At 39.6% G+C, this 26,136-nt stretch overlaps 1 protein-coding gene across 4 annotated transcripts in view; it reads right to left on the bottom strand.

Moving 5' to 3' along the window:
* Positions 1-26,136, bottom strand: part of SLC26A8 (solute carrier family 26 member 8) — an 82,541-nt gene that overhangs the window by 17,448 nt on the left and 38,957 nt on the right. For all 4 annotated transcript variants that reach the window (XM_053603804.1, XM_053603805.1, XM_053603806.1 and 1 more), the window contains 8 exons: positions 18,572-18,719; positions 17,603-17,716; positions 11,239-11,316; positions 3,730-3,825; positions 2,205-2,311; positions 2,048-2,117; positions 1,559-1,651; positions 1,308-1,439 (listed from right to left, as the gene is read on the bottom strand). In XM_053603804.1, coding sequence (XP_053459779.1) covers positions 1,308-1,439; positions 1,559-1,651; positions 2,048-2,117; positions 2,205-2,311; positions 3,730-3,825; positions 11,239-11,316; positions 17,603-17,716; positions 18,572-18,719 — 838 coding nt within the window. The remainder of the gene's footprint in view (positions 1-1,307; positions 1,440-1,558; positions 1,652-2,047; positions 2,118-2,204; positions 2,312-3,729; positions 3,826-11,238; positions 11,317-17,602; positions 17,717-18,571; positions 18,720-26,136) is intronic.

Below are 26,136 nucleotides of genomic sequence, written 5' to 3'. Positions count from 1 at the left end.
TTTCTTTAAAAAAAAAAAATCTATTATCATCCTAGTACTCTGGGAGGCCAAGGTGGGTGGATTACTTGAGGTTAGGAGTTCAAGACCAGCCGGAGCAAGAGTGAGCTCCTGTCTCGACTGAAAATAGAAAAAAGTAATCAGGCACTGTGGCAGGTACCTGTAGTCCCAGCTACTCGGGAGGCTGAGGCAAGAGGGTTGCTCAAACCCCAGAGTTTGAGGTGCTCTGAGCTATGATGCCACAGCACTCTGCTCAGGGTGATAGAGTGAGACCCTGTCTCAAAACAAAAAATAAAAAACTATTATAAAATAATGTTGCTTGTGAAATAAGTTTTTTAAATTTAAATATAAACTATACAAGGTAATATTTATTGTACAGAAAAAACAACAATAAAAAAAAGTGTTATAGACAGATGATAATAGTATAATTCAAAGGAGAGGTGATCACTGAAAGGCCCAGGAGCTAGAAATGAGCAGTCTTGCTCTGGGTGAAAGAACTATTTAGACCAAGTCCATGTTAGAAATAACATTTTGCAACTCTCGTCAGCTAAAATAACCTTCAGATGCTTAAAATCCCCATCTGGAGTAACAATCTGTGCTTCCCCTCCACCCCCCACCTCCTTTCCCCCATCCTCCATTATCATTTCCTTAGTTGCAGGCAGACATAAGGAGACTCTGGCATATTCCTTTTTTTTTTTTTTTTTTTGACACAGAGTCTCACTTTGTCACCCTTGGTAGAATTCTGTGGCATCATAGCTCACAGCAACCTCAAACTCTTGGGCTCAAGTGACTCTCCTGCCTCAGCCTCCCAAGTAGCTGGGACTATAGGCATCCACCACAAAGCCCGGCTATTTTTAGAGATGAGGTCTAGTTCATGCTCAGGCTGGAGCCTCTGACATATTCTTGAGAAGCCCAGAGGCCATGACCCTACCCTAGTTGGAATCAGAAAACAACATTCAAGTAACTTATTTCCAGAAATCTAAAGCTAGGCAGCTAAGAGCCAGGGAAATAGGCATAACTATGCAATTACTGACAGTCTCAGCAGGCAAACTATACACTTGTCACTGGCTATCTAGTAGAATTCAGAACATGTCCTCCTACCTACTCTTATGTCAAAATCTGAACCTCAAAGGAGAAACCTGTGTCTTTATTTCTGAGTAGAAATATTTGATTTTCAATTCTCCATGGTCCATCTAAAACTAAAAATCCCTTAGAGGTTTTGATTTTTTTTTTTTTTTTTTTAAGAAACAAATAGTGCACTTCTTTATTAAGTATGGAGAAAAATGCAGGAAAGAAGAAACCTTTCTAACCCTGGCTGGTGCCTCCTGTTCCTCACAGTCGCAGAAACACCTACAGATCTTTTGTTCCTGTAGGTTGGTATCACTTTCATTAAACAGGGTGAATATTTCCTCTTCTTTAATAGGTATCCTGACCATATCAACCTGAAACACATAAGACAATCTCATACAAAGGATGGGTGGTGGAGAAGGCAAAGGGTAGTAGAAAGATGCTTGTAGGCGGGTGGGCCAGGCAGAGACAGGCAGGGCAGAAGAGCAGTAACCTCTTTTAACAGCTTGTGTTTTAGGTGGTAAACATTTACAAATGTAACAGAGTTGCAGCACTGGAAGATCTTCACCCCAGGAATGGTGATAATCTATAAGACAAAATGTGAAGTTGAGGGAAATTTCTCAGTTCTTTCATGGAGTAAGAATAATAAATTTTTATGATGTCCTAAAGAATATGAATTCTTCCATATTAGAGATAGGAACTAGAAAATCCTTTCCTTTTCATTTTCAGCCCCTGCTTTTCCTGCTTTCTTCTTTTCCCCTTCATTTCCTCACTCCTCTCTTTACTGGCCTTCCTCTCCTTAAGGACATTTAAAAATTTTCTTTCACTGACTGTAGTACTATAAGGATTCGGTTACTTAAGAACCCACCTCTACCCTCGTACATTGCTTCCACCTTCTTTGTAAATGTGTATCTGCAGGACAGGAAACAGCAGCAGAGGGATTTTGTAGAAAAACGAATTTGGCACTGTTTTGGATTCTTACCTCCCGATAGTCATCCACGCTTCTGTAAATGTTGGTGTTAGGGATTTGACCCAGGAGAAGAATCTTAGTTCTGAAAGAAAATGCACTTGCCTTTAGGTCACAGTTGCCTTACCTTGCCATGCCTAACCTCAGCCTCTCGTTACCTGAGACAAAGTACCTGTGTGAACGAACAGCGACGATGAAGAAAGCAAAAATTAATGAAATAAGTAGTCCAACGTCCAGTCCCAGGAAAATTGCAGATAAGAATGTTACTATCCAAACGCCCTAATGGAAAAAGGAATGAGGAGAAAGGGAAGATCATGAAAACAAGCAGATTTGAGAAAATTACAAGTCTTATCTGTCAACTGGCCTTCACCTTCTCCCTTCCTATGCCTGGGATTTAGAGAGAAAACTCCATAGCCCATATGGACTGGCATGAATAGCTGGGCCCTCAAGGCTGCCTAGCAATTCTTTTATGTATCCCTGGTCATTTCTGTCTTTGCTTCCCTCGCAAAATTTCAGTGTCTCTTGTGCAAAATGAAAATAATAATATCTACCGTATATAGGCTTTGTTGAGATTAGAAATATCATCCATAAACCAACCAGAACACTTAAAATGGTAGTTGCTATTTTAAGACCTATAGGAATTGTTGCAAATCTCTACCATCCTTTTCAAGCCCCTACACCAACACCTTCTCCAGCATTCTCAGTAGGAAATGTTATCTTCATCTTCACAGAAAAAAATTAGGCTGAGGGTGGCGCCTATGGCTCAAAGAAGTAGGGTGCCGGCCCCATATGCTGGAGGTGGTGGGTTCAAACCCAGCCCCGGCCAAAAACTGCAAAAAGAAAAGGTTGAAATTCCCTTTTTCGTATTTACTTCTCCCATCTCCTGTCACTCAGTGTCTGCACTCAACCCTTTTTCATTCACTCCAGCCCCATTGGAAGTGGTATTCCTCTCCTGGAGTAGAAACTCTATCTCTGCACTGGAACACATCCCCTCCCAGTTGCTCAGGGATGCAGCTCCACAAGTTACCCCCTTTCATATTTCTCTCCTCTCTTGAGTCCTTCTCCTCTTCCTTTTATTGCTTTTATTGCTTGCTGTTTTCCCTTTCTGTTATCTGATTTTGTGCTCTGGAAAGGAGGAGGATGCTCCAGCAGTTATTCTGCCTGGTAAAAAAAACCTCCTCGCCTCCTTCTTTAATTAGGATCAGTGCCTTCTACCCTGAAGTGTATTTACATTGATTGGATTTGAAGTCGTCCAAATATGCAACTTACAGCAAACCCTTTTTATTAGATTTGCATGTAACTACAGCCACTTAACTAATCCCTTTCATTTAATTTTGCATAGTTGGAACGAGGTCTCCCTGTCTTCTATGTCAACAATCTTGACTCACCTTTTTCTAAGCAAAACTAGAGTACTTGGCAACACTAGAGTTAAGGTAATATTAGAGTTGCTACCCTGTTTCCCAAAAAATAAGACAGTGTCTTATTTTAAGGTGTGCTCCCAAAGATGCGCTAGGTCTTATTTTCAGGGGACGTCTTTTCTTTCCTGTAAGTAGGTCTTATTTTTGGAGGATGTCTTATTTTCGGGGAAACAGGGTAGTATTCTCCAGGTCCATGGCTGATCTCTTTTGTTTATTTTCTCTCCCTCTCCCACCTTCCCTTCTGTCCTCCCCTTCCTTAGCCAGAGTATCTACACTCACACAGTCATATTGGTCCTTCCTCCATAGAGAGGGTAAGCTGTAAATGGTTTCAAGGTAGGGAAGGACGTTGCTGAGAATAATACCAGCCAGCACAGCCTGTGGAGGGAAAATTAACCCTGCTTCATTTTCCCTTAGAGAGGAGGTGGAGAATAAAACTCCCAAATCCCCACAAAGGAAACACAAAAAATTAACCACAAAACATAGCAAGCCTTGCCACTTGGAGATACTGTGTGTTTACATTTTATATGAATACCATGTTCATGTTCCAACTCACTGTTGAATCACATAAATATTCTTTACATTTTTCTTTGCTCTCCTCTATAATTTGTCAAACTCAAAAGGCAAGGTCAGGGCTGGGCAGAGCAGCTCACGCCTGTAATCCTAGCACTCTGGGAGGCTGAGGCAGGTGGATTGCCCGAGCTCATGAGTTCGAGACCAGCCTGAGCCAGAGTGAGACCTCATCTCTAAAATATAGTCAGGCATTGTGGTGGGTGCCTGTATTCCCATCTACTCGGGAGGCTGAGGCAAGAGAATCGCTTAAACACAAAAGTTTGAGGTTGCTGGGAGCTGTGACACCACAACACTCTACCAAGGGTGACAAAGTGAGACTCTGTCTCTGAGAAAAAAATAAATAAATAAAATAAATAAATAAAATCTTAAAAAAAGGCTGAGGCAAGAGAATCGCCTAAGCCCAGTAGTTGGAGGTTGCTGTGAGCTGTGTGAGGCCACAGCACTCTACCGAGGGCCATAAAGTGAGACTCTGTCTCTACAAAAAAAAAAAAAAAATCTTAAAAAAAAAAGCAAGGTCATCCAAGGCCAAGGCCTGATTGATTTACTCAGCAAAGCTACAACAGCTCCCTTTTAGATCCAGATAGTTTATTACTCACATAGAAAGTGAGAGGAAGAGTAGCCAAAAGTTACTCATCTACGGGGTTCTGTGTTAGTGTCGTCACTTTAGGTGTTTAGGACATGATCCACAGGCAGCTGGCGTTTTTGACTGCTTGGCCTTGCCTGTCTAGTTTGGTATGTTCATTTTACCTACATTATCTAGAAACCATTCTCAGAATGGATGATGAATTAAGAGAACTTCCATTCACAGAAACTCTCTAAAACAGTTTCTCTTGGCCTTTTATTCAAGTTTAATCATTATATACTGTAATTATTTCACTAGCGAGATACCATTATTTTGTCCATCAAATTAAATGATGGGCCACAAAAAAAGTTAAATGATGGCTAACTCATGTTTGTTGAGTATAATAAGACACCACCCTTCTGGAATGTCATTTGACAATATTTCAAAAAATGCTGATGTGGGCCCTGAATACACCACAATGCAGTATGATAGTATAACAAGATTACACATGTATCCCATAAATATATATAAATAAAAAATAAACAGGAGTTCTTTTGCCTCCACAGCGTCTCAGCTTGTGGTCATCCCACCGTAGCACTGGGAACTGGCTGAGGCCATGGCTGGGGACCAGGTTGTGAGCACAGGCAGAACTGGCTACAAGCTCCTCAAGAACCTGGTGCTCACTGGCTTCTCTGACATTGACCTGATTGATCTAGATCACTGTTTCTCAACCTTCCTAAGGCCAGGGCCCTTTAATACAGATCCTGTGGGTCGTGATCCACAGGATCCAGGTTGAGAATTGCTGATCTAGATAATATCAATGTTAGCTAAATCAATAGGCAGTTTTTGTTTCAAAGGATACATGTTGGAAGGTCAAAGGCATAGGTTGCCAAAGAAAGCATACTGCAGTTTTATTCATTCATTTATTTATTTATTTATTTTGAGACAGAGCTTCACTTTGTCATCCTTGGTAGAGTGCCACGGCATCATAGGTCACAGCAACCTCAAACTCTTGGGCTCGAGCGATCCTCTTGCCTCAGTCCCCCAAATACTTGGGACTATAGGAGCCACCACATCTCCTGGTTATTTTTTTAGAGATGAGGTGAGGTGTTTTTTGTTTTTTTTTTTGAGACGGACTTTCACTATGTCAATTAGATAGCGAGCCATGGCATCACAGCTCATAGCAACCTCAAACTCTAGTGCTTAAGTGATTCTCTTTTTTTTTCCTTTTATTCTTTTTTTTTTTTTTTTTATTGTTGGGGATTCATTGAGGGTACAATAAGCCAGGTTACACTGATTGCAATGGTTAGGTAAAGTCCCTCTTTAAGTGATTCTCTTGTTTCAGCCTCCCAAGTAGCTGGGACTACAGGTGCCCACCACAACACCCGACTATTTATTGGTTGTAGTTGTCATTGTTTGGCAGGCCGGGGCGGGGTTCGAACCCGCCAGCCTCAGTGTATATGGCCAGCGCCCTACTCACTGAACTGCAGGTGCCGCCTAGACATGAGGTCTTGTTCTGGCTCTGGCTCAGGCTGGTCTCAAATTCATGAGCTCAGGCAATTCACCTACTTTGGCCCTCCAGAGTGCTAGGTTTACAGGTATGAGCCACTGTACCTGTCTGCAGTTTTACCCAAAAGCTAGTATCATTGCCTACCACAACAATATCATGAACCTCAACTATAATGTGGAATTTTTCAAAAGCTTATACTGGTTATAAATGCTTTAGATAACAGAGCTGCCTGAAACCATGTTAAAAAGATGTGTCTGACAGTTGATGTCCCTCTTTTTGAGAGTAGAACTACTGGTTATCTTGGATAGGAAAATACTATCAAAAAGGTGGTGGCCGAGTGTTGTAAATGTTGTCTTAAGCTAATGCAGAGAACTTTTCCTGGCTGTACAATTTGTAACATACCTTCAGAACCTATTCATTGCATTGTTTGGGCAAAATGTTTGTCCAACCAGTTGTTTGGGGAGGAAGATGCTGATTAAGAAGTATCTCCTGACAGAGCTGATCCTAAAGCGCCTGGGAACCAATAGAAGCCAAAGCCAGAACCAAAGCATCTCATGAAGATGGAGACATTAAACATATTTACACTAATAAGTGGGCTAAATAAACTGGATCTGATCCAGTAAAACATTTTTTTTTTATTAAATCATAGCTGTGTACATTAATGCAATCATGCTGGTTTTGTATACAATTTGAAATGTTTTCATCAAACTAATTAACATAGCCTTCATGGCATTTTTCTTAGTTATTGTGTTAAGACATCTATATTCTACACCTAGTAAATTTCACATGTACCCTTGTAAGTGCCTTTAAAAGATGTGGCTCCTGCCACAACGCCCAGCTATTTTTTTTTTTTTTTTTTTTTTTAGCAGGCTCGGGCCAGGTTCAAACACACCAGCCCCAGTGCATGTGGCCGGAGCCTTAACCACTGAGCTATAGATGCCCAGCCTAAAATGTTCATAGTCTTTTATTTTGTAATTGTGAATGATATTTTTATATATTATGGATTTTCCAAGGTTTTAAATATGAGCACATCTATTCTTCTAATGGAAAGATAGCTTCTTTAAGTAAAGATCTGTACTCATAAGAATATAAACATCATCTGAGCTTCGAAGTAGAACCTAACCTACTTTAAGAAACATTTTTTTGTGTTCATGAAGTCCTGGCATTGGTTTAACTTTTCTTAGCCTTTTCCTAACTGTCCTCTCCTCCATATACTCTGCCTGGGAATTAGAACTGATTCTACCATCAGGAATGGCTGGGTCCAAGCTTACGCCAGCTTTCTGCGGATACTCAGTGACCAAATGAATACAACAGGATAGTAGAAGAAGGAAGAGCAAAGATGAAGCCCTGAGGAATTACTCTCCCCCCCACCAACCATCTTCTTTCCAACTTATTTCCTATCAAGGCCCTCCAAACTTTCTGTAATTTGCAGAGACAACTTCATAGAGTTTTTGAAAGATTTTCAACTTGAATCTGGGAGTATGGAGAGGACATAAATCTCTTCACAAAACAACATATGAGAAAATTTTTATCTTTCTGAATATAAAAGTAAAACATGCTCATTGTGTAAAAAAGAATTAACTCATATACACTTTCCATCATTCCCAAAAGATAACCATTATTAAAAGTCAGTATCCTGGCTTGGTGCCTGTGGCTCAAGTGGCTAAGGTGCCAGCCACATACACCTGAGGTGGTGGGTTTGAATGCAGCTTGGGCCTGCCAAACAACGATGTAACCAAAAAATAGCCAGGCATTGTGGTGGGCACCTGTAGTCCCAGTTACTTGGGAGGCAGAGGCAGGAGACTCACTTGAGCCCACGAGTTGGAGGTTGCTGTGAGCTATGATGCCACGGCACTCTATCCAGGGCTACAGCTTGAGGCTCTGCCTCAAAAAAAAAAATAAATAAATAAAAAAAAGTCGGTATGTTCTTGATCCGGGTACATCTGATATTAAAATTGGAGAGAATTTATTATTATAAAGGGGAAATTACAAACATATTTCACTTATAAATGAGGATGCAATATCCCAAACAACATATTAACAAGTTGAATTAAAAATTAATGTTTAAGTAATGTACTTTGGTCAAAATTAAATCCAATTTATGTGAGCATTAGTCACTGATTTTCTACCCAGATCAAGTAGAATGATTTTGAAGTATTTCTTCTTTTTCTATTGTCTTTAAGATTTGGCATGATCTGGTTTTTGAAATTATCTTTTACTTTTATTTATAAATATTAGTTGTCTATTTTTTGAGACTTAAAAAAATAATAAGTTAACTGATGACTCCATACTGAATCTCAGAGTCAAAGCATTCTATAATAGACATACTCTTATTTGACAATGTGAATGTTACTTTCTTTGCATTATTATTATTATTATTGCTTAATATTTCGATGTAGCAATTCTGGGATTTCTTTTCTGAATGTATTTAAGTTTGTTCATTCTTTATGAGGTTTTTGTTTCTAGTCCTTATCTTAAACATTGTTATTGCTATTAAATTTTAAGCTTCTTTAATTTTGTGAAGGCAAAAAATGGAAACCTAATAAATACATGTATATATAAAAATAAAAAAATGTAAAAAAACTCAACCAAATAAATATACAAGAATTAAGTATAAAAAAATATAAAAGTTAGTATGTTCTATATACTTTTTCCACATACAATTTGAATAATATTGAATATATTATTTTGTATCATGTTTTTCAAAATTTGTGTTGGTCTTCTTGTAATTAGTTGAGATCTTAGCCTGGATACCTTGCTAATGACTCTAATAAGATTTTGCAACAAGCTATCTGCAGTTTATAGTCTAATACTCATAGACCCTCGTTGATAATAGTAATTCAGATATTCCATTGATTAGATTATATTCACATCTGCTCACCCAGACACATACTAACTGAAGCCTGTAACATAGGTAGAAAATGGCTAGCCAAAAAGCAAGGGCTGTTTTGTCTCCAACACATTTATAATAGAGGAGTGCAACCAATTTTTATCATACCCTTCAGTGAATTCTGATAGTTTTTGTTTGTTTGAAATTTTAAAAATTCTGCTGCTTCTAGACGTAAAGAAAACATTATAGTTTTCAAAGTAAATTAGTAAGTGGCCCTCCTAAAATAGATTCCTAGAGTTACAGCATCCAAAGTGCTGTATAAACTAAATTTTGGAGATGACGTCTGCTGGGAATCTGAGGATAGCCTGCATGTTCAACACAGCTTATTAATCTCACTGTCCTTGTATAGATCCATGCCTGGGCTCCAAGATCCTTGATTTGGAAGAGCAGAAGGCAGCAGCCACATTGTGGTGGTCCTGCCCTACTGAAACCTGATACTGACCAGGTGGTAGGGAAGTGTTCATAAGGATGGGGACAACATTTACCACCACTCCAGCTTCAGGGACAGCCACTTCTGTGTAACCAAGCTGCTATATCAACAAAGAAACCCCCCATCTCCCTAAGTACTACCTAAAAATAGCTAAAGGGAACATGAAGAAAACTTAAAAGGAAATGATGGTCTCTGAATATGGATCTATACTGTAACTTAGAACAAATTGATTAGAGCCAGTAATTAACATACCTGGCAACTTTAAGTTCAGGGTGATCAGTTTCACATAAAGAGAAGAAATGCCACATTCATATATAGAAGCATCCTAGCTGGATACTGAGTGTAAAACTCAACATTCAGACCTGCGTTCTAGTGTTGTGAACTAAGAGGCAGTGCGGAAGTAATGGGAGGACTGAGTTCATACAAAAGGAGAACAAGATCTTCTGGAAGCAGTGTTAGAAAACAGATTGTATGAATGCACAGTAAGTTTCTAAGCTTGTGTTGGAATGGGGTCTGGCATCTGAAATCTATTTTGGTCATTTTTCACTGAATCTTTACTTATAAAGCTTACTTTATTGCTTAAGCAATAAAAAGATTAATGAGAATGATAATTATAATTAATGTTTCTTGAGCATTTAATGTAAGCCAGACACTGTTATGGCATTTTCTATACATGTATACATAGGTACGTATATATGTAAATGTGTATATATGTATATATGTATGTACATATGTTTTTATGTATGTCTCTATTTTTCATATTACATGGCTCAGTACTTTCTGAACAAGCCTTATGTGTATATATATACATTTTCTGCATCCATAGGTAATGGATTTTTATTTTTTTACTTATGAGGACAAAAATCATGTATAATAACTCAATATTTTTATTTATTTATTTGAGATAGAGTTTTACTCTGTCACCCTGGGTAGAGTGCATGGCATCATAGCTCACAGCAACCTCAAATTCTTGGGCTTGAGCAATCCTCTTGCCTCAGCCTCTAGAGTAGCTGGGACCATAGGCATCTGCCACAACATCTGGATAGTTTTTCCATTTTTAGTAGAGATAAGGTCACACTCTTCCTCAGACTGGTCTCAAACTCCTGAACTCAAGCATTCTGCCCACCCTGGCCTCCCAGAGTGCTAGGATTACAGGCGTGAGCCACATTGCCCAGCCTGAAGTCAATATTTTTATTTTTATTTTTTTAAAAGAAGTCTTTATTCAATCTGCTCACACTTTTTTATACATTTTATTTTATTGTTTCTAGTTATTTTTCTCATTCTCTGTATTATTTTTGTTGTTGTTGTTACCATTTTTGGCCAGGGCCGGGTTTGAACCCGCCACCTCCAGTATATGGGGCTGGTGCCCTACTCCTTGAGCCACAGGCGCCACCTGTGAACTCAATATTTTTAAATAAAAGCATTACATTAGTTACAATAGCATCTACACATGTTTCAAAATTTATCAAAGCAACATCTGTGAAGCAGCGTTAATAAAGAAAATAGTATGTAGAGGAACTCTCAGGTGCCTGCTGGCAGTCCACACGACATTATAGTTTAAAATATAGGGCTTTTGATTGAAACTGTATTTTTTTTAATTTAAAAAGAATACATGTATCTTACACATAAATACACACATATATCTCTCTTATCTTATTTAATTCCCAATCCTGTAATGCAGATACTATTATTTTAAATGAAAGAGACTAAAGATAGGTTGGAACAACCACTGGGGACTAGCTGAATGCCATTCTCCCCAGAGATGCCGCGGCAAGGTGCAATCTAGATATTTGGTCTTTCTTAGTTATTTGATCAGGCCTACTTACATTTGGCAGTTGGTAGAAGAAGCGTCCCATCTTCATCATCAGGAGCACCATCACACCTGCGCCTACCAGAGATGCAAACTGAGGAGACAGAGCCAGTTGGAGAGAAACCATCAGGAACATACTGGTCCCTGTCTGCACCTGAGGCCTTCTGCTTGATGAGATGCATGTCATTTTTTCTTAAAAGGAATTGGCTTCAGCATAAGTGCATTTTTGTTGAACTAACATTTTCAGGTCTTATTGAGTGCTAAACATATACTAGGTACTCAATAAATATGTGTTGAATGAACGCACAAATGCTCTCTGAAAGGCTCCACATTGTCCTGGGCATCTGAATCTTTATTGCCACAGCTCTGTGCTGTGAATCTGAAGTTTCCTAAAATCTGATTTGCATTCCCTCCTAACTTTGACCTCTTCTTGTACAATTTTAAAAAGTCCTAGTAGACTCCTCACTGACAACCCTAAAATCCCAACCGTCCTGCTTCCTATATAAATAGCCCACCCCATACCCTTTTGTTTGGAGCTTGGATAATGATCCATTTAACTGCTTCAGTGGTGCTTCATCTTTAAAAAATACAATGATAATCCTATCCCATTTTTAGGAATAGGATTTTCTTTCTGCTTCAGTTTCTCTCTGCTTTAGTGTAATAAAAAAAATCCACAAACATGAGTCAAGGCTGTATATAGCATCTCTGGATCCTATCCCAGCTGGGCTCAGTGTCACTTGGTAAGCAGTGATTCTCACTTGGCAAATAAAGTTGGAAAGCTAAGAAACATGGTTCCTTCTATAAGCCTAAGGCTCACTGGATGTAGTCTTGAACTCACTGTATCCTCTAATGTTAAATTTCCATTTTTTAAGCTCCTACTAATAAAAATAATATAAATCAGTGTCATAGGAATTAGGAGCTGGGTTACTATAACCACAAATGAAAATAATGGCATATAAGGGCTGGGCGTGGTGGCTCACACCTGTAATCTTAGCACTCTGGGAGGCTGACACAGGTGGATTGCCTGAGCTCAGGAGTTCGAGACCAACCTGAGCAAGAATGAGACCCCCCCCCCCTCACGTCTCTACAAATAGTCAGGTGTTGTGGCAGGTGTCTGTAGTCCTGTAGCTACTTGAGAGGCTAAGGCAAGAAGATAGCTTGAGCCCAAGAGTTTGAGATTTCTGTGAGCTATAACACCATGGCACTCTATCCAGGGTGATAGAGTGAGACTCTGTCTCAAAAAAAAAAAGGAGAAAGAAAGAAAGAAAATAATGGCATATACTAGAAAGAGTGCCTCAGATATAGTCTACTACAGGATTACTCAGCAATGGTTCTCTAACTTTTTCTCTATTTTTTATGTGGGGAAAATATACTTTCCTACCCTATCACTACTCATGTCTATTTGCCATATGAATGCGTTACTAAAAGTAATTGCAATGCAATCAATGTCCTTCCTTCTTTCCCCATCCCAGCTGATTCATAGCAAAAGTGAGTGGCCTGATGTAGAAAAGCAGGACGACATGAGAGTAACGCAGGGAGAAGGAGTCAGGAAATGGATTGATCACCAGCTGAAACTTAGGAAGCTCTGATGGCAAACATTTCAAACACTGGATCTGAAGCAGGTAACTGAGCCCATAAGCCCCTCTAGCCGGTTTACATATCAGCCTGTTGCTGGATCTAATTTATGTCTCTAGCTTTAGTTGGTCTTCGCTGGCACTATAGAAAAAAAAAAAAAAACTACTTTGATGAGTGCAGGAAAATATATCAGGCCATTTCTTTCCCATCACTTTTCTTCAAAATTCTTCCGATTATTTTTAAGGAAACAGAGATAGGCAGGCAGCAAAGTAAGTTATATAAAATCTGTACTAAAATGAGTACAAACTAAGACACCAAATCTCATAAAATTAGCTGCTCAGAGAGGTGTGGAGGCCTGCTGAGAATTATGTATCTCTCTCAGCTGCACATTCATAGCAGTAGACTTTGGGATCCAAGGACCACCCTCAGGGCATGCCTGATGACTTTAGGATCTCGGCCTGTTTTAGGCCCTGAACAGGGTCTAAAAACAGCAAGCACTGTAAAACTGTGTCTCATGCATGTTTTACTTTTCTTCTCTGATATTCTATCACTTTTCCAAGCTTTCTTTTCTTTTTCTTTCTTTCTTTTTTTTTTTGAGACAGAGTCTTAAGCTGTCATAGCTCACAGCAACCTCAAACTCTTGGGCTCAAGCGATTCTCTTGCCTCAGCATTCCAAGTAGCTGGGACTACAGGCACCCGCCACAATGACCAGCTATTTTCCACGCTTTCTTAAACAAAGATTGACTGCCTTTTCTCCTAGGGTTCAAAACAATGTGAGTTCCCATAGTCATAGCCACTATCAACATGCAGATTGCTCCATATGCAGTGGTTCCGTGAAGTAGGACAGCAGATTATTGAATGTCCCGCCCCCCCACCCCCAAGAATTAGGGATCCTGGGTCAAAACTATGATTTTTGAACATCTCTTAAGTAACAGGCACTATAGTGGACACAATTAGTGTCTAATTTAATTCTCACAATGGAAAGATTGGTTTTATCCCCATTTGCCCAAGGTTGTGCACATGTAGGAAGCATGGTGTCAGGTTTTAAAGCTCCTGACCACCTTGACTCCAAAATCCAGGCTCTCTTCACTGCCTTCATTTGCTTCCTAACAAAAGAGCACAACCAATTTCTCTCTTTTATAATAGTCCTTTTTTTTTTTTTTGCAGTTTTGGCCAGGGCCAGGTTTGAACCCACCACCTCCAGTATATGGGGCCAGCGCCCTACTCTTTTGAGCCACAGGGGCCACCCTATAATAATCCATTTTTAAAGCAGTTCTGGAAGCCTGGGCAAAAAGGCCAGTTCAGGGAACAAGGAAAGGAATCAATCATGAAGAACAGAGAAGCACAATGATTAGAAGCAGATGAGGAGCATGGAGTAGGGGGCAATCCAACTGGCCATAGGCCTAAGGCTCTTCACAGCCTCCCCTCAGGCTGAGCATGGGCCAGGCCTGCCTACACCTCAGGCTGAGCATGAAGCTAGAAGAGCGAATAGGTTTTGAGGCAACCAGTGGAGGGAAATAAGTTCTGGCCAAGGAAAAATTAAAGTGAAATCCAGACATGGATACACAGTTTATACTTATAACAGATGAAAAATAAAAATAAAGTGATGCTTGGTAGCTAGTCATTTTTGAGAGGTTCAGAGCCAGCCCCCTCCTTTTCTTTCCTATAGTACTAAGGAACTTCGAAGAAATGGGGGTACTGTCAGGCAGAGTGAATAAAAAAGGCCTCAGAGAAAAGGGGTTTATGGAACACCCCACTGCTCTGAGAAAAAGAAGGGCTGAATGAGTCCCTGAGGCCTTTTCTAATCCAGATCGGAAAATCAAGAGTAGAGTCTTGGCAGCTGCAATGTGTAGGGCCAGGAGCCAGCAGCATTCTCTGTCTAAGCCAGGGATTTGCACTGGGCATATTAAGGTTTCAGGGAAGGGCTGACCAGCATCCCTAGGGTCATGCCTCCCTGTGCCAGGCCACTACGCTTCATTGAGATGTGTCACTGGTAGGAAATGTACTACACAAGTAAACAATATGGCAGCTGAAAGCAGAACAAGAGCCATAGGCTGCCTTTGAGACAGACTCTCTGTCCAGCAGGCTAAAATGATAAAAATGGGCTTGTTCAGACATTAGAAATCCAATCATCTGCTGAGGCCCTCCCAAAATTTGGCTTTTCTGTTCCCAGAATCAGTGAGTGCAATTGGCAAAGCTATTCTTTCTCCAGCCACATTGCGTGCATGGAGTCCTGTCTTTATAACAGCTCTGAGGTTGAACTGTAACCATTCTTTCTCCTTTCATCGATGCCTACCCTAACCACCTTTAGGTACTCATGAAAGTTCCACTTCTTCCATCATTCTCCTTCTTGCAATACTTATAGCACTTTTTGTTTATTGCCCTAATTCTGCACTCAGTTTTCCTGGCACTTTGATTTAGTTTTTTCCAGTTGTGTGCATCTCATCTCCCAAATTTATTTATTTATTTTTATTTTATTATCATTTTTCTAGACGGAGTCTCACTTTGTTGCCTTTGGTAGAGTGCTGTTGCATCACAGCTCACAGCAACCTCAAACTCTTGGGCTAAAGCAATTCTCTTGCTTCAGCCTCCCGAATAGCTGGGACTACAGGTGCCCACCACAATGCCCAGCCATTTTTAGAGATGAGATCTTGTTCTGGCTCAGGCTGGTCTCTACCCTGTACCTCCTAGAGTGCTAGGATTACAGGTGTGAGCTACCACACTCGGCCTTTGTCTCCCTAATTTATGTTATGCTTGTATGCTGAATAAACAAAGCATGTTGGGCGGTGCCTATGGCTCAAAGGAGTAGGGCGCTGGCCCCATATGCCAGAGGTGGCGGGTTCAAACCCAGCCCCGGCCAGAAACTGAAAAAAACAACAACAACAACAACAACAACAAAACAGCATGTCTTAAAAAATTAGTGGAACGAATCTCTGGAATTGCCATTTCTATTTCTTCTTATCATAAAACCCTGTTTCTTTTCTTTTCTTTCTTTTTTTTTTTTTTTGAGAGACGGTCTCACTCTTTTGCCTACAATAGAGTGCAGTAGGGTCATCATAGGTCAATGCAACCTCAAACTTCTGGGCTCAAGCGATACTCCTGCCTCACCCTCCTAAGTACCTGGGACTACAGGGGCATGCCACCACCCTTGGCTAATTTTTCTACTTTTTATAGACATGGGGTCTTGTTTTTATTCAGGCTGGTCTTGAACTTCTGAGTTCAAGCAATGTTCCCACCTCAACTTCCCAGAGTGCTAGGATTATAGGCAAGAGCCACTGCCCCCACTCAAAAACCCTCTCATTTTGACTCCCCAGTTTTTGCATATTTGTATAGAACATCTTTCTTTTTTTCTTTTACTTTTTTTTTTTTTTTTTTTTTTGAGACAAGAGTCTCACTCTGTTGCCTTGGGTCAGAGTGCCAGGGCATCATTATAGCTCACAACAACCTCAAACTCTTGGGCTCAAGTGGTCCTCTTGCCTTAGCTTCCCGAGTAGCTGGGACTATAGGTGCCCACAACACCCGGCTAGTGTTTCTATTTTTTAGTAGAGAAGGGGGTTTGCTCTTGCTTAGGCTGGTCTCGAACTCCTGAACTCCAGCAATCCACAGTGCTGGATTACAGGTGTGAGCCACCGCACCCAGCCAGAACATCCTTCTTTTTTAACAAAGCCCAAATTCCTTCTGTCTGTTAAGCAATAATGGAAAAGGACAATGTGTCTGGAAGAAGTTCTGTGACAAGAAGACTCAGTCCAGATAAAAGGATAAGATGTAATCTTACTCTAGACCTGTGCTCTTGCCCTTGCCCATTTATCTTTCTGACTTTTACTAGCGTTTATCTTATACGTCATCATAAATTTGCCCATGGACTGTGACATTTTATCTTTCCCCACTGAAATGTAGGTTCCATTCTTCTGGCACATCAGTTTCTGACCACAGCTATACCTTTTTGGTATGTTTTTGCAGCATAAGCTTGTCGTTGACCACTGCCATTGCTTCTCTTCCATCTGAGTCCTGACTCATTCCCTAGGATTACCCTAGTTTCAGTTCTGATAGCTTTCTGACATTTCATCATGCTACATAGTTCAGATGGGACACCTCTCATGTTATTGTTCTGTAACTTTTCTCTAGCCAGTTCAAAACTCATAAACATTGGAATCAGAAAACTCATGCCTGTCATCAGTTTGCCTTTTGAGTCTTTTTTATACCATTCTCCCTTGCCCCTCCCCTCACCTAAACATTTAGGTTACTAATTCAGAATACCTGAAGAGAGTCTGACCTAGATAATTTTCTCTTATACAAAAGTAGATCAGCCACAAATTCCCTAGGCTTTCATAGACAAAGATCTGACTCTGTCTTTCTTGTCATGCCCTTTGAAGAAACCAGGAAAATTTTTAGTTTGCTGCCAGTGTGGAAAGAGTTGAATTAGTGCTTTCCCGGAGTAGGTATGACAATGCTGCTCCCCATAGGGAAAACAAAATGTTAATCGGTGATAAGTTTAACTTAAATATTGTTATCCTTAGGTTATTACATAGAAATGGGCTTTTGTCAGCTAATATATGGAAACTTCTTACGTATAATATTTCTATAGAAAATGACTAAGTTTCACATTGATATGTAACTTTCAAGACAAAATCTGAGCAAAAATTAAGGCAAACATGGAATCCAAACTCTTCCAAGAAGTCTTTCCCATCTAGCATATCATTAAAACAATAACAGGATTAAACTCATATAATCCCCTTCAACAAATATACATATAATTGACACAAATTTCTTTTATATATTAGAGATTAAATTCTATGTCAACACACCTGTTGTCTTCCTCCAGTTTTCTCCTGGATAATAGTCCTGGCAATAGCACCAGTAAACACATAAGATCTGAAAAATGAACTGGCAACATTGCAAAGTCCAATGGTCACTAAATCCTGCAAAGAAACGGCAGGTATTTTAGGCCCATTCTTTGTTGAAGAATGATGATTTGATTTTGAGCTAAAGGTATACTGTTTATTTCTTGTGTATGAAGATAGGGTTTATATCACTTCAAATAACAGATTGAAATATTGTTAGAAAGAATAAAAGGATGGCAAATCTGATTTCCTAAATTAAATTGAATCTTCATTTCAGCTAATGATCACAAGAAACACACCTTTTCAAGGTGAGAAAACGAGGCTCTAGCCTTTTTCTTCTCTTTCGCATGATCACAAGGACTTAGAATGGCGCAGTGTCTTCTTCACTCTTCCTTCTCTGCTATCCTAAAAGTCAAACTGGGACACCTATTGCTTCCATATTTCCCTCCTGAGTTCTAGGGGAAAAGCTAAACTCAGAGAAGCTGGAGATTTCCCTTAAAATAACAAAAACAAAAACCAAAGACTGTTTCTTTTTCTTTAAGGCCAACTCAATTATTTTAGTAGCTAGGGTTTTATACAGGATAGTCCACAGCATTTCTTGTAGTGCCTTAGTATGTGATTGACTTCTAAGGACTTGGTAGAAAGCAAGATAAAATTAAGGAAAGTGGAACTCTCCTAGATTAACAACATGATGCCATATGTTATCTTCTTGCCTTGCTGCACCATTTCTGTTCAGGGGAATAACACCCATCTTAATTCAAGTGACTTCAAAGTTAAGTATCCATCACCTCTCAAAAATCGTTTTATGATTACAGTTCAAATTATGGTCCAAGTGACTCTCTGATTAAAGAAGAAAGCACTCTTCATGTTGGCAGGAGGCTCAGATTGGAGAACAAATGGCTTAAGGGCCAGAGGAAATAATAGTCTTTTTACCTGGTTGGAATTGACTCTGTAGTTATGAAGACTGGAAATCTTCTTGCCCAGAAAAATGAGCAGAAAGGAGCTCACCAAAGATAAGGACAAGGCTTGGAAAATTATCTTGGGAAGAATGCTGAAATCTGGTGTTACAGGAAACAGGAAGCTGGAATAAAACAGTGAAATTATTCCTAGATTGCAAGAATCTTTTTTTCTTTCATGACAGAGTCTCCCTCTGTCCCCTTGGGTAGAGTGCCGCGGCATCATCATTGCTTACAGCAACCTCAAATGCTGGGACTCAAGCAATCCTCCTGCTTCAGTGTCCTAAGCAGTTGGGACTACCAGCATCTGCCACAATGCCTGGCCAGTTTTTCTAGTTTTAGTAGAGATGGGGTCTTGCCCTTGCTCAGGCTGTCCTCAAACTCCTGAGTTCAAGCCATCTACCTGTCTTGGCCTCCCAGAGTGCTAGGATTATAAGCGTGAGCCACCATGCCTGGCCAATAGCAGGAATCTTTTATTGGCACCTCCCCACTCTATTCTTCTCATACTAGGCAGGCCTGGCCTCCTTTTTTAAAGTAAATGACAATAAGGGACAAGTAGAGCAATTGAGGCAGCAGCCTGCCAAAACTGCTTACAAAGCAAGCCAAAGGATAAAAGCTATTAAGAGAACATGCTCTGCTGTCTTCTAGTTCAAGGTTTCTACCATGTAATAATAGCAACAAATAGAACAGGCAAACTGCAAGATTCATGAAAGATGGTTTCTCAATACTGTTTGGAACCATGCCAGTGGGTAGACATTGGTAGATACCTAATATGTTTTAGCGCTAAAATAATCAATGAATTCCTTTCTATTCACACTCAAATCCTTCATGGTATAACTTTAGTCATTGTCCTTTACACAGATTACTTCCAAATTCTAGCCACACTCTCCTTCCTATAGTTTTGAGGTCACCAGACTGTTGAGACATTCATTTTGCTGATAGCCACAGCCATCTAATTCTAATGCAATACATTCTATTTCTGTTAAGATCATACCATACAGAACATCCCCAAATACCTATGAACCATGATCAAAACCTCTTTTCAGATATATTTCCTACCCTTCTGTTAGCTAGGAAACTCTACTTGTTTAGCACAATAAACTTTCTTCTTTATTATTTTTATCATCAGATTGCTGTCCAGAGAACTGAGGCATGTTTATGCTCTTGGGAATGGATGCTTGTCTATTCATGTATTGGTTTAGCAATATTATTCTGTTGTTCAGAGCATCTGGACTTTTTGTTTTGTTTTTTGAGACAGTCTCACTCAATTGCTCTGGCTAGAGTGCAGTGGTGTCATTATAGCTCACAGCAACCTCAAACTCCCAGGCTCAAGTGATCCTCCTGCCAAAGACTCCCGAGTAGTTGGGACTACAGGCATTGGTGCCGGCTAATTTTTCTATTTTCTGTAGAGGCAGTGCCTTGCTTTTACTCAGGCTGGTCCCAAACTCCTGACCTCAAGCAGTTCTCCTGCCTTGGCCTCCCTGAGTTCTAGGATTACAGGCATTCCCATTGTACCTGGCCAGAGCATTGGTTAAGTCAGCTTCTGTGTGATCAGTTTTAGGCTGTGACTTCTCAGAAGTTAAAGACTATGTTTCTGGTTCTTTTATAAGCACACAGCCTACAACCACTCATACATGTTTGATATATATTTATTTTATTTATTTATTTATTTTTTTTTTTTGAGACCAGAGTCTCGGTAGAATGCCGTGATGTCACAGCTCACAGCAACCTCCAACTCCTGGGCTTAGGCAATTCTCTTGCCTCAGCCTCCTGAGTAGCTGGGACCACAGGCACCTGACACAATGCCCGACTATTTTTTTGTTGCAGTTTGGCCGGGGCTGGGTTTGAACCCGTCACCTTCGGTATATGGGGCTGGCCGGCACCCTGCGCACTGAGCCACAGGCACTGCCCCTCTTCTATCTCTTTTAAGCTACAGGATCTCCCTCCATTTGTTTTTTCTTCACTGCAATTTTGGTTAAGGGAATACGGTCATTGGTCTTATAGTTTCTCACAGTCTGGATTTTGCTGATTGCATCTCTATGTTGTCATTTAACATTGCAGTCCCCAGTCCGGGCCGAGGACTGGTACCAGTCTGGGGCCTATTAGGAATCAGGCTGCACCACAGGAGGTGAGCAGTGGCAGAGAGAGCAAGTGAGCAACACTTCTGTATTGACAGCTGTCCTCCATTACTGGCATCACTACCTGAGTTCTGCCTCCCGTCAGATCAGCAGCAATATTAGATTCTCACAGAAGCGTGAACCCTACTGTAAACTCTACAAGTGAGGGATCTAGGTTGCATGCTCCTTATAAGAATCTAATGCCTGATGATCTGAGGGGGAGCTGAGGTAGTGATGCTAACATTGAGGAGTGGCTACAAATACAGATTAGCAGATTATCATTTGCAGAGAGGTTTGACTGTACAGAGACTGTAATAAATCAATTGCTTACAGATTCATATCAAAACCCTGTCAGTGGCTCGGCGCCTGTAGCTCAAGCAGCTAAGGCGCCAGCCACATACACCAGAGTTGACGTGTTTGAATCCAGCCCGGGCCTGCCAAACAACAATGACAACTACAACCAAAAAAAAAAAAAAAGCCAGGCGTTGTGGCAGATGCTTGTAGTCCCAGCTACTTGGGAGGCTGAGGCAAGAGAATCGCTTAAGCCCAGGAGTGCCATGGCACTCCACCCAGGGCAAGCTTGAGACTGTCACAAAACAAAACCCTGTCAGTGAGTGGGAAGGGACAATTAAACTGCATCTGGTGGCAGGCTTTATACTGCAAGGGAATACCTTACCTCCTACTGATTCCACATTATGGTAAGATGTATAATTATTTCATTATTTATTACAATGTAGTAATAATAAAAATAAATTATGCAATAAATGTAATGCATTTGAATCATCCCAAAACCATCTCCCTGCACAACCCCATGGTTCATGGAAAAATTGTGTTCCATGAAACTGGACCTTGGTGCCAAAATGGTTGGGCACCATTGGTTTAACATATTCCTCTGTTTCTTGTATTTCCTGTAAATGGGTAGTTAGCCCTTCAGGTTTGGTCAGCTATGGGATTGGTTTTTTAAGCAAAAATATTTCATAGGTGGTGATGTGCACTTCTATTAGGGAACATAAAATTTACTTTCTCTTTTTGTGATGTTAGCAGATGAAATACTAATATTCCTCAATGGTGATAATCTAATTATATAATTCCCTTGTCTCACATTAGCTTGAATATATCTATAAAGCGAAATGTCCTATTATCAACTATTTGGATGCCCCAAAGTACAGTTCTCTTTTTTTAATTTTAATTTTTTTCTTGAGACAGAGTCTCGCTCTGTCATCCAGAATGGAGCATCATAGCTCACTGTAACCCTGACCACATGGGCTCAAACAATCCTCCCACCTCAGCCTCCCCAGTGTCTGGGACTCTGCAGGTGCATGCCATCATACCCAACTACTGTTTTATAGAGATGAAGTCTTGCTATGTTGTCCAGGTTAGTTTCAAACTCTTGGCCTCAAACAATCCTCCCACCTTGGTCTTCCAAAGTGCTAGGATCTACAAATCCTTCCAGGTAATTGTAAAAAAAAAAGGGCAGTGCCTGTGGCTCAAAGGGGTAGGGCGCCGGCCCCATATGCTGGAGGTGGCAAGTCCAAACCCTGGCCGAAAAAAGACAAAGGTGCTAGGATCACAGGCATGAGCAGCCACCATTCTTGGCCTCAAACAGCAGTTCTCATAGGAAAGGAATAATAAATGCTTGATTTCCCCCTTTATTTAACAATTTTCAAAATAATGAGTTGTTGAAAAAATGGCTAATAACAGCCAGACTGATACACTATTTTATCTATTTTTCTTTTATTATAGCCCTCCTACTAGGATGGTTAGTGTGATCAGTTTTAGGCTGTGACTTCTAGAAAGCCCCCTACTATGAGGGCTATAATAAAAGAAAAAAAAAATAAACCAGAAAGTATCAGTGAGGATGTGGAGAAACTTAGAGTCCTTGTGCTCTGTTAGTGGGAATGTAAAATTGTGCAGCTTCTGTGGAAAATAGTCTGGCAGTTCTTCAACAAGTTAAACACAGAATTACCACATGACCTAGCAATTCCACTCCTAGGTGTATACCTCAAAGAATTAAAAACAGGTGCTCAGGGTCGGATACTCGGGGAGGCTGAGCTGGGAGGATCCCTTGAGCTCAGGAGTTCACAACCAGCCTAAGCAGGAGTGAGAGCCCATCGCTACTGAAAATACAAAAATTAGCCAGGCATTATGGCAGGCACCTGTAGTCCCAGCTACTTGGGAGGCTGAGACAGGAGTATCCCTTGAGCCCAGGAGTTTGAGGTTGATGTGAGTTAGGCTATAGTCATGACACTCTAGCATGGGGCATCAGAGTGAGACTCTGTCTCAAAAAATAAAAATAAAATAAATGAAATGAAATGGAATAAAATGAAACAAAATAAAATAAAATACAAGTGCTTCGACAAAACCTTGCACATAAATGTTCATAGTAGCAATATTCACAAAAAGCAAAAGATGGAAACAACTGAATGTCCTTCAACTAATGAATGGGTAAATTTTATTTTATTGTATTTATTTATTTTTGCAGTTTTTGGCCAGGGCTGGGTTTGAATCCACCACCTCTGGTATATGGGGCCAGCACCCTACTCCTTGAGCCACAGGTGCTGCCCTGGATAAATAAAATATGTAGATACAAACAATGGAACATTATTCAACCATAAAGAGGAATGTACTGATACATGGTACGAAATGAATGACTCATCAAAACATTACGCTAAGTGAAAGAAGCCAGACACAAAAGGCTACATATTGTATGATTATATTTATACAAAATGTCCAGAATAAGGAAATCCAGACAGACCAAAAGTAGAGATGTGGTGGCAAAGGGCTATGAAGAGGAGCAATAGGATTGACTACTAAATGAATTTAAGCTTTCTTTTTGGAGTAATAAAATATTTTAAAATTAGATGATGGTAATAATTGCACAAAAGAATATATACTAAAATCCACTGATTTGTACCTTTTCAAGGGGTAAATGTTAACAGTATATGAACAAGATAATTAGAGAATATTATAAATAACCTTATGCCAATATATTTGAGAACTTAGATTAAATGGATACATTCTTTGAATTACCAACCAAAACTAACTAATAGTCTCAAGAAGATATAGTTAATCTGAATCATAGACAATTATTATTATTATTATTTTTGAGACAGAGTCTTACTATGTCGCCCTTGGTAGAATGCCGTGGCATCACAGCGCACAGCAACCTCAAACTCTTAAGTGATTCTCTTGCCTCAGCCTCCCAAGTAGCTGGGACTTCAGGCACCCACCACAACACCTGATTATTTTGGGGTTGTAGTTGTCATTGTTGTTCTAACCCAGGCTGGATTTGAACCCTCCAGCTTTGGTGTATGTAGCTGGTGCCCTAGCCGCTGAGCTACAGGTGCCAAGCCCATAGACAATTATTATATAATTTAATTATAGTTTTATTTAATAAACAGCAGACTAAAAAATTGAATTTATAGTTCAGAACATTCCCACAATGAAACTCCAGGCCCAAATTGCTTCATTAATGAATTCTACCAAATAGTTAAGGAAGAAATAATGCCAATTTTTTAGAAACCCTTCCAGAAGTTGAAAATGAGGAAATACTTCCCACATCCTTCTATTATGGCAACATATTCTGATACCAAACCCAGCCAGACACATATATTAAAAGAAAAGAAAATCTCATGCCAATATTCTTCATGAATATAAATGCAAAAATTTAGTTTTGCAAATTAGTCTATAATATTCTGTGACCAAGTGGGGTTTATCTTGGGATGCAGCATTGGTTTAACATTCAAAAATCAATCACAATATCAAAAGATCAAAAAAGGAAAAGATATCTTGACAATTTGGGGAGAGTATTATTTTTCCATAGATCTATGTTGGCAAAATCCTTTAAACCTAATTTGGAAGCACTAATATGCTTCCTTCTCCATTTCTGTAGATTACTTTCTAAGTCAGAAAAAAAAAATCTTCCAAATGTTTTACACTTGATATTAGCCAAAGGCCAAGAAGTGATGTCTATATGTTTTAGATACGGTTTGCTATTTGAAATGTTTATTCTTTTATCCTTTATCATTTCATTAAAGAGACAAAATATGTTTGACAATAGTTGATTTATTTCTGAAAAATTATGTAAAGCTCCAAATTTAGGCAAATGAACCATACACTTGGAAAAAAATTATTTAAGAAATTTTGTGATATATTTTTCTAAAAAGCAAATAATCCCTTATCTAATTATAATACCTTATTAGTTCATGCATTTTAAATTTCATTTGCTTTTAAGTAGAAAGAATCCACTTTTGGCACCTCAAAGAGTTACCTCCTGGCCAGGGGCAGTATCTCCTGGCCAGGTGCAGTGGCTCATGGAGCACTCTGGGAGGTGGAGGCTGGTGGATCACTGGAACTCAGGAGTTCAAGACCAGCCTGAGCAAGAGTGAGCCCATCTCTACTAAAAATAGCTGGGCATTGTGATGGACGCCTGTAGTACCAGCTACTTGGAAGGCTGAGGCAAGAGAATTGCTTGAGCCCAAGAGTTTGAGTTTGAGATTGCTGTGAACTGTGATGCAACACTACCAAAAAGAATTATCTCCTATCTTCCCATTTCTCATCATTATTATGTTTATGAATCTAAATTCCTATCTTTTGAATATCATATTTTTCACCATCCAACTAATGTCTACTTTAATTCCCTATTTATAACCTATAACTTAGAAGGATCTTGGTGTTTTCTAGGTAATGTGCTAAATAGAGCTATCACTGAATTGCTCAGAGGCAGATATTTAACTTTTTGTCAAATTTCCCCGTTCTTTTCCTTTTAAGAAGTTAGATAAGAATATATACCCAAAGAAGTACCTGGTAAATCTAACTTGTTATCATATATATATATATTAGTAAAGCTTAAATATTGTGTCTGATAACAACCGAAACTACTACTTTTCCTTCTTACTATTCTGTGTAAACATTTAATTCTTGTTAGCAAATTAGGTTAAAAGGATCTTACAAGGGTACATGTGAAACTTACTAAATGTAGAATATAAATGTCCTAACACAATAACTAAGAAAATGCCATAAAGGTATTAACCATTAACCAGTTTGATGAAAATATATCAAATAGTATATAAAACCAGCACATTGTACCCCATGACTGCATTAATGTACACACCTATGATTTAATAAAATAAATAAATAAATAAAAATTAGGTTAAAAGTGGACTGGGACACAGCAGGAGCTAATTTAAATTGTTCAATTTAACTAGTCCCTAGCAACTCTACATAAATACATAATTTTTTAAAAAAGGAATTCAGGCTGGGTGCAGTGGCTCACACTTCTAATCCCAGCACTTTAGGAGGCCAAAGTGGGAGGAAGCTTGAGGCCAGGAGTTTAAGACCAATCTGGGCAACATAGCAAGACCCCATCTCTAAAAAAAAATAAAATAAAAAAACTAGCTGGATATGGTGGCCCACACTTGTAATC

The sequence above is a fragment of the Nycticebus coucang genome, chromosome 9, assembly GCF_027406575.1.
Source record: "Nycticebus coucang isolate mNycCou1 chromosome 9, mNycCou1.pri, whole genome shotgun sequence".
Lineage (NCBI taxonomy): Eukaryota > Metazoa > Chordata > Mammalia > Primates > Lorisidae > Nycticebus > Nycticebus coucang.
The sequence above is the reverse complement of the archived record's forward strand: the minus strand, read 5'-3'. Positions and strand labels throughout refer to the sequence as shown.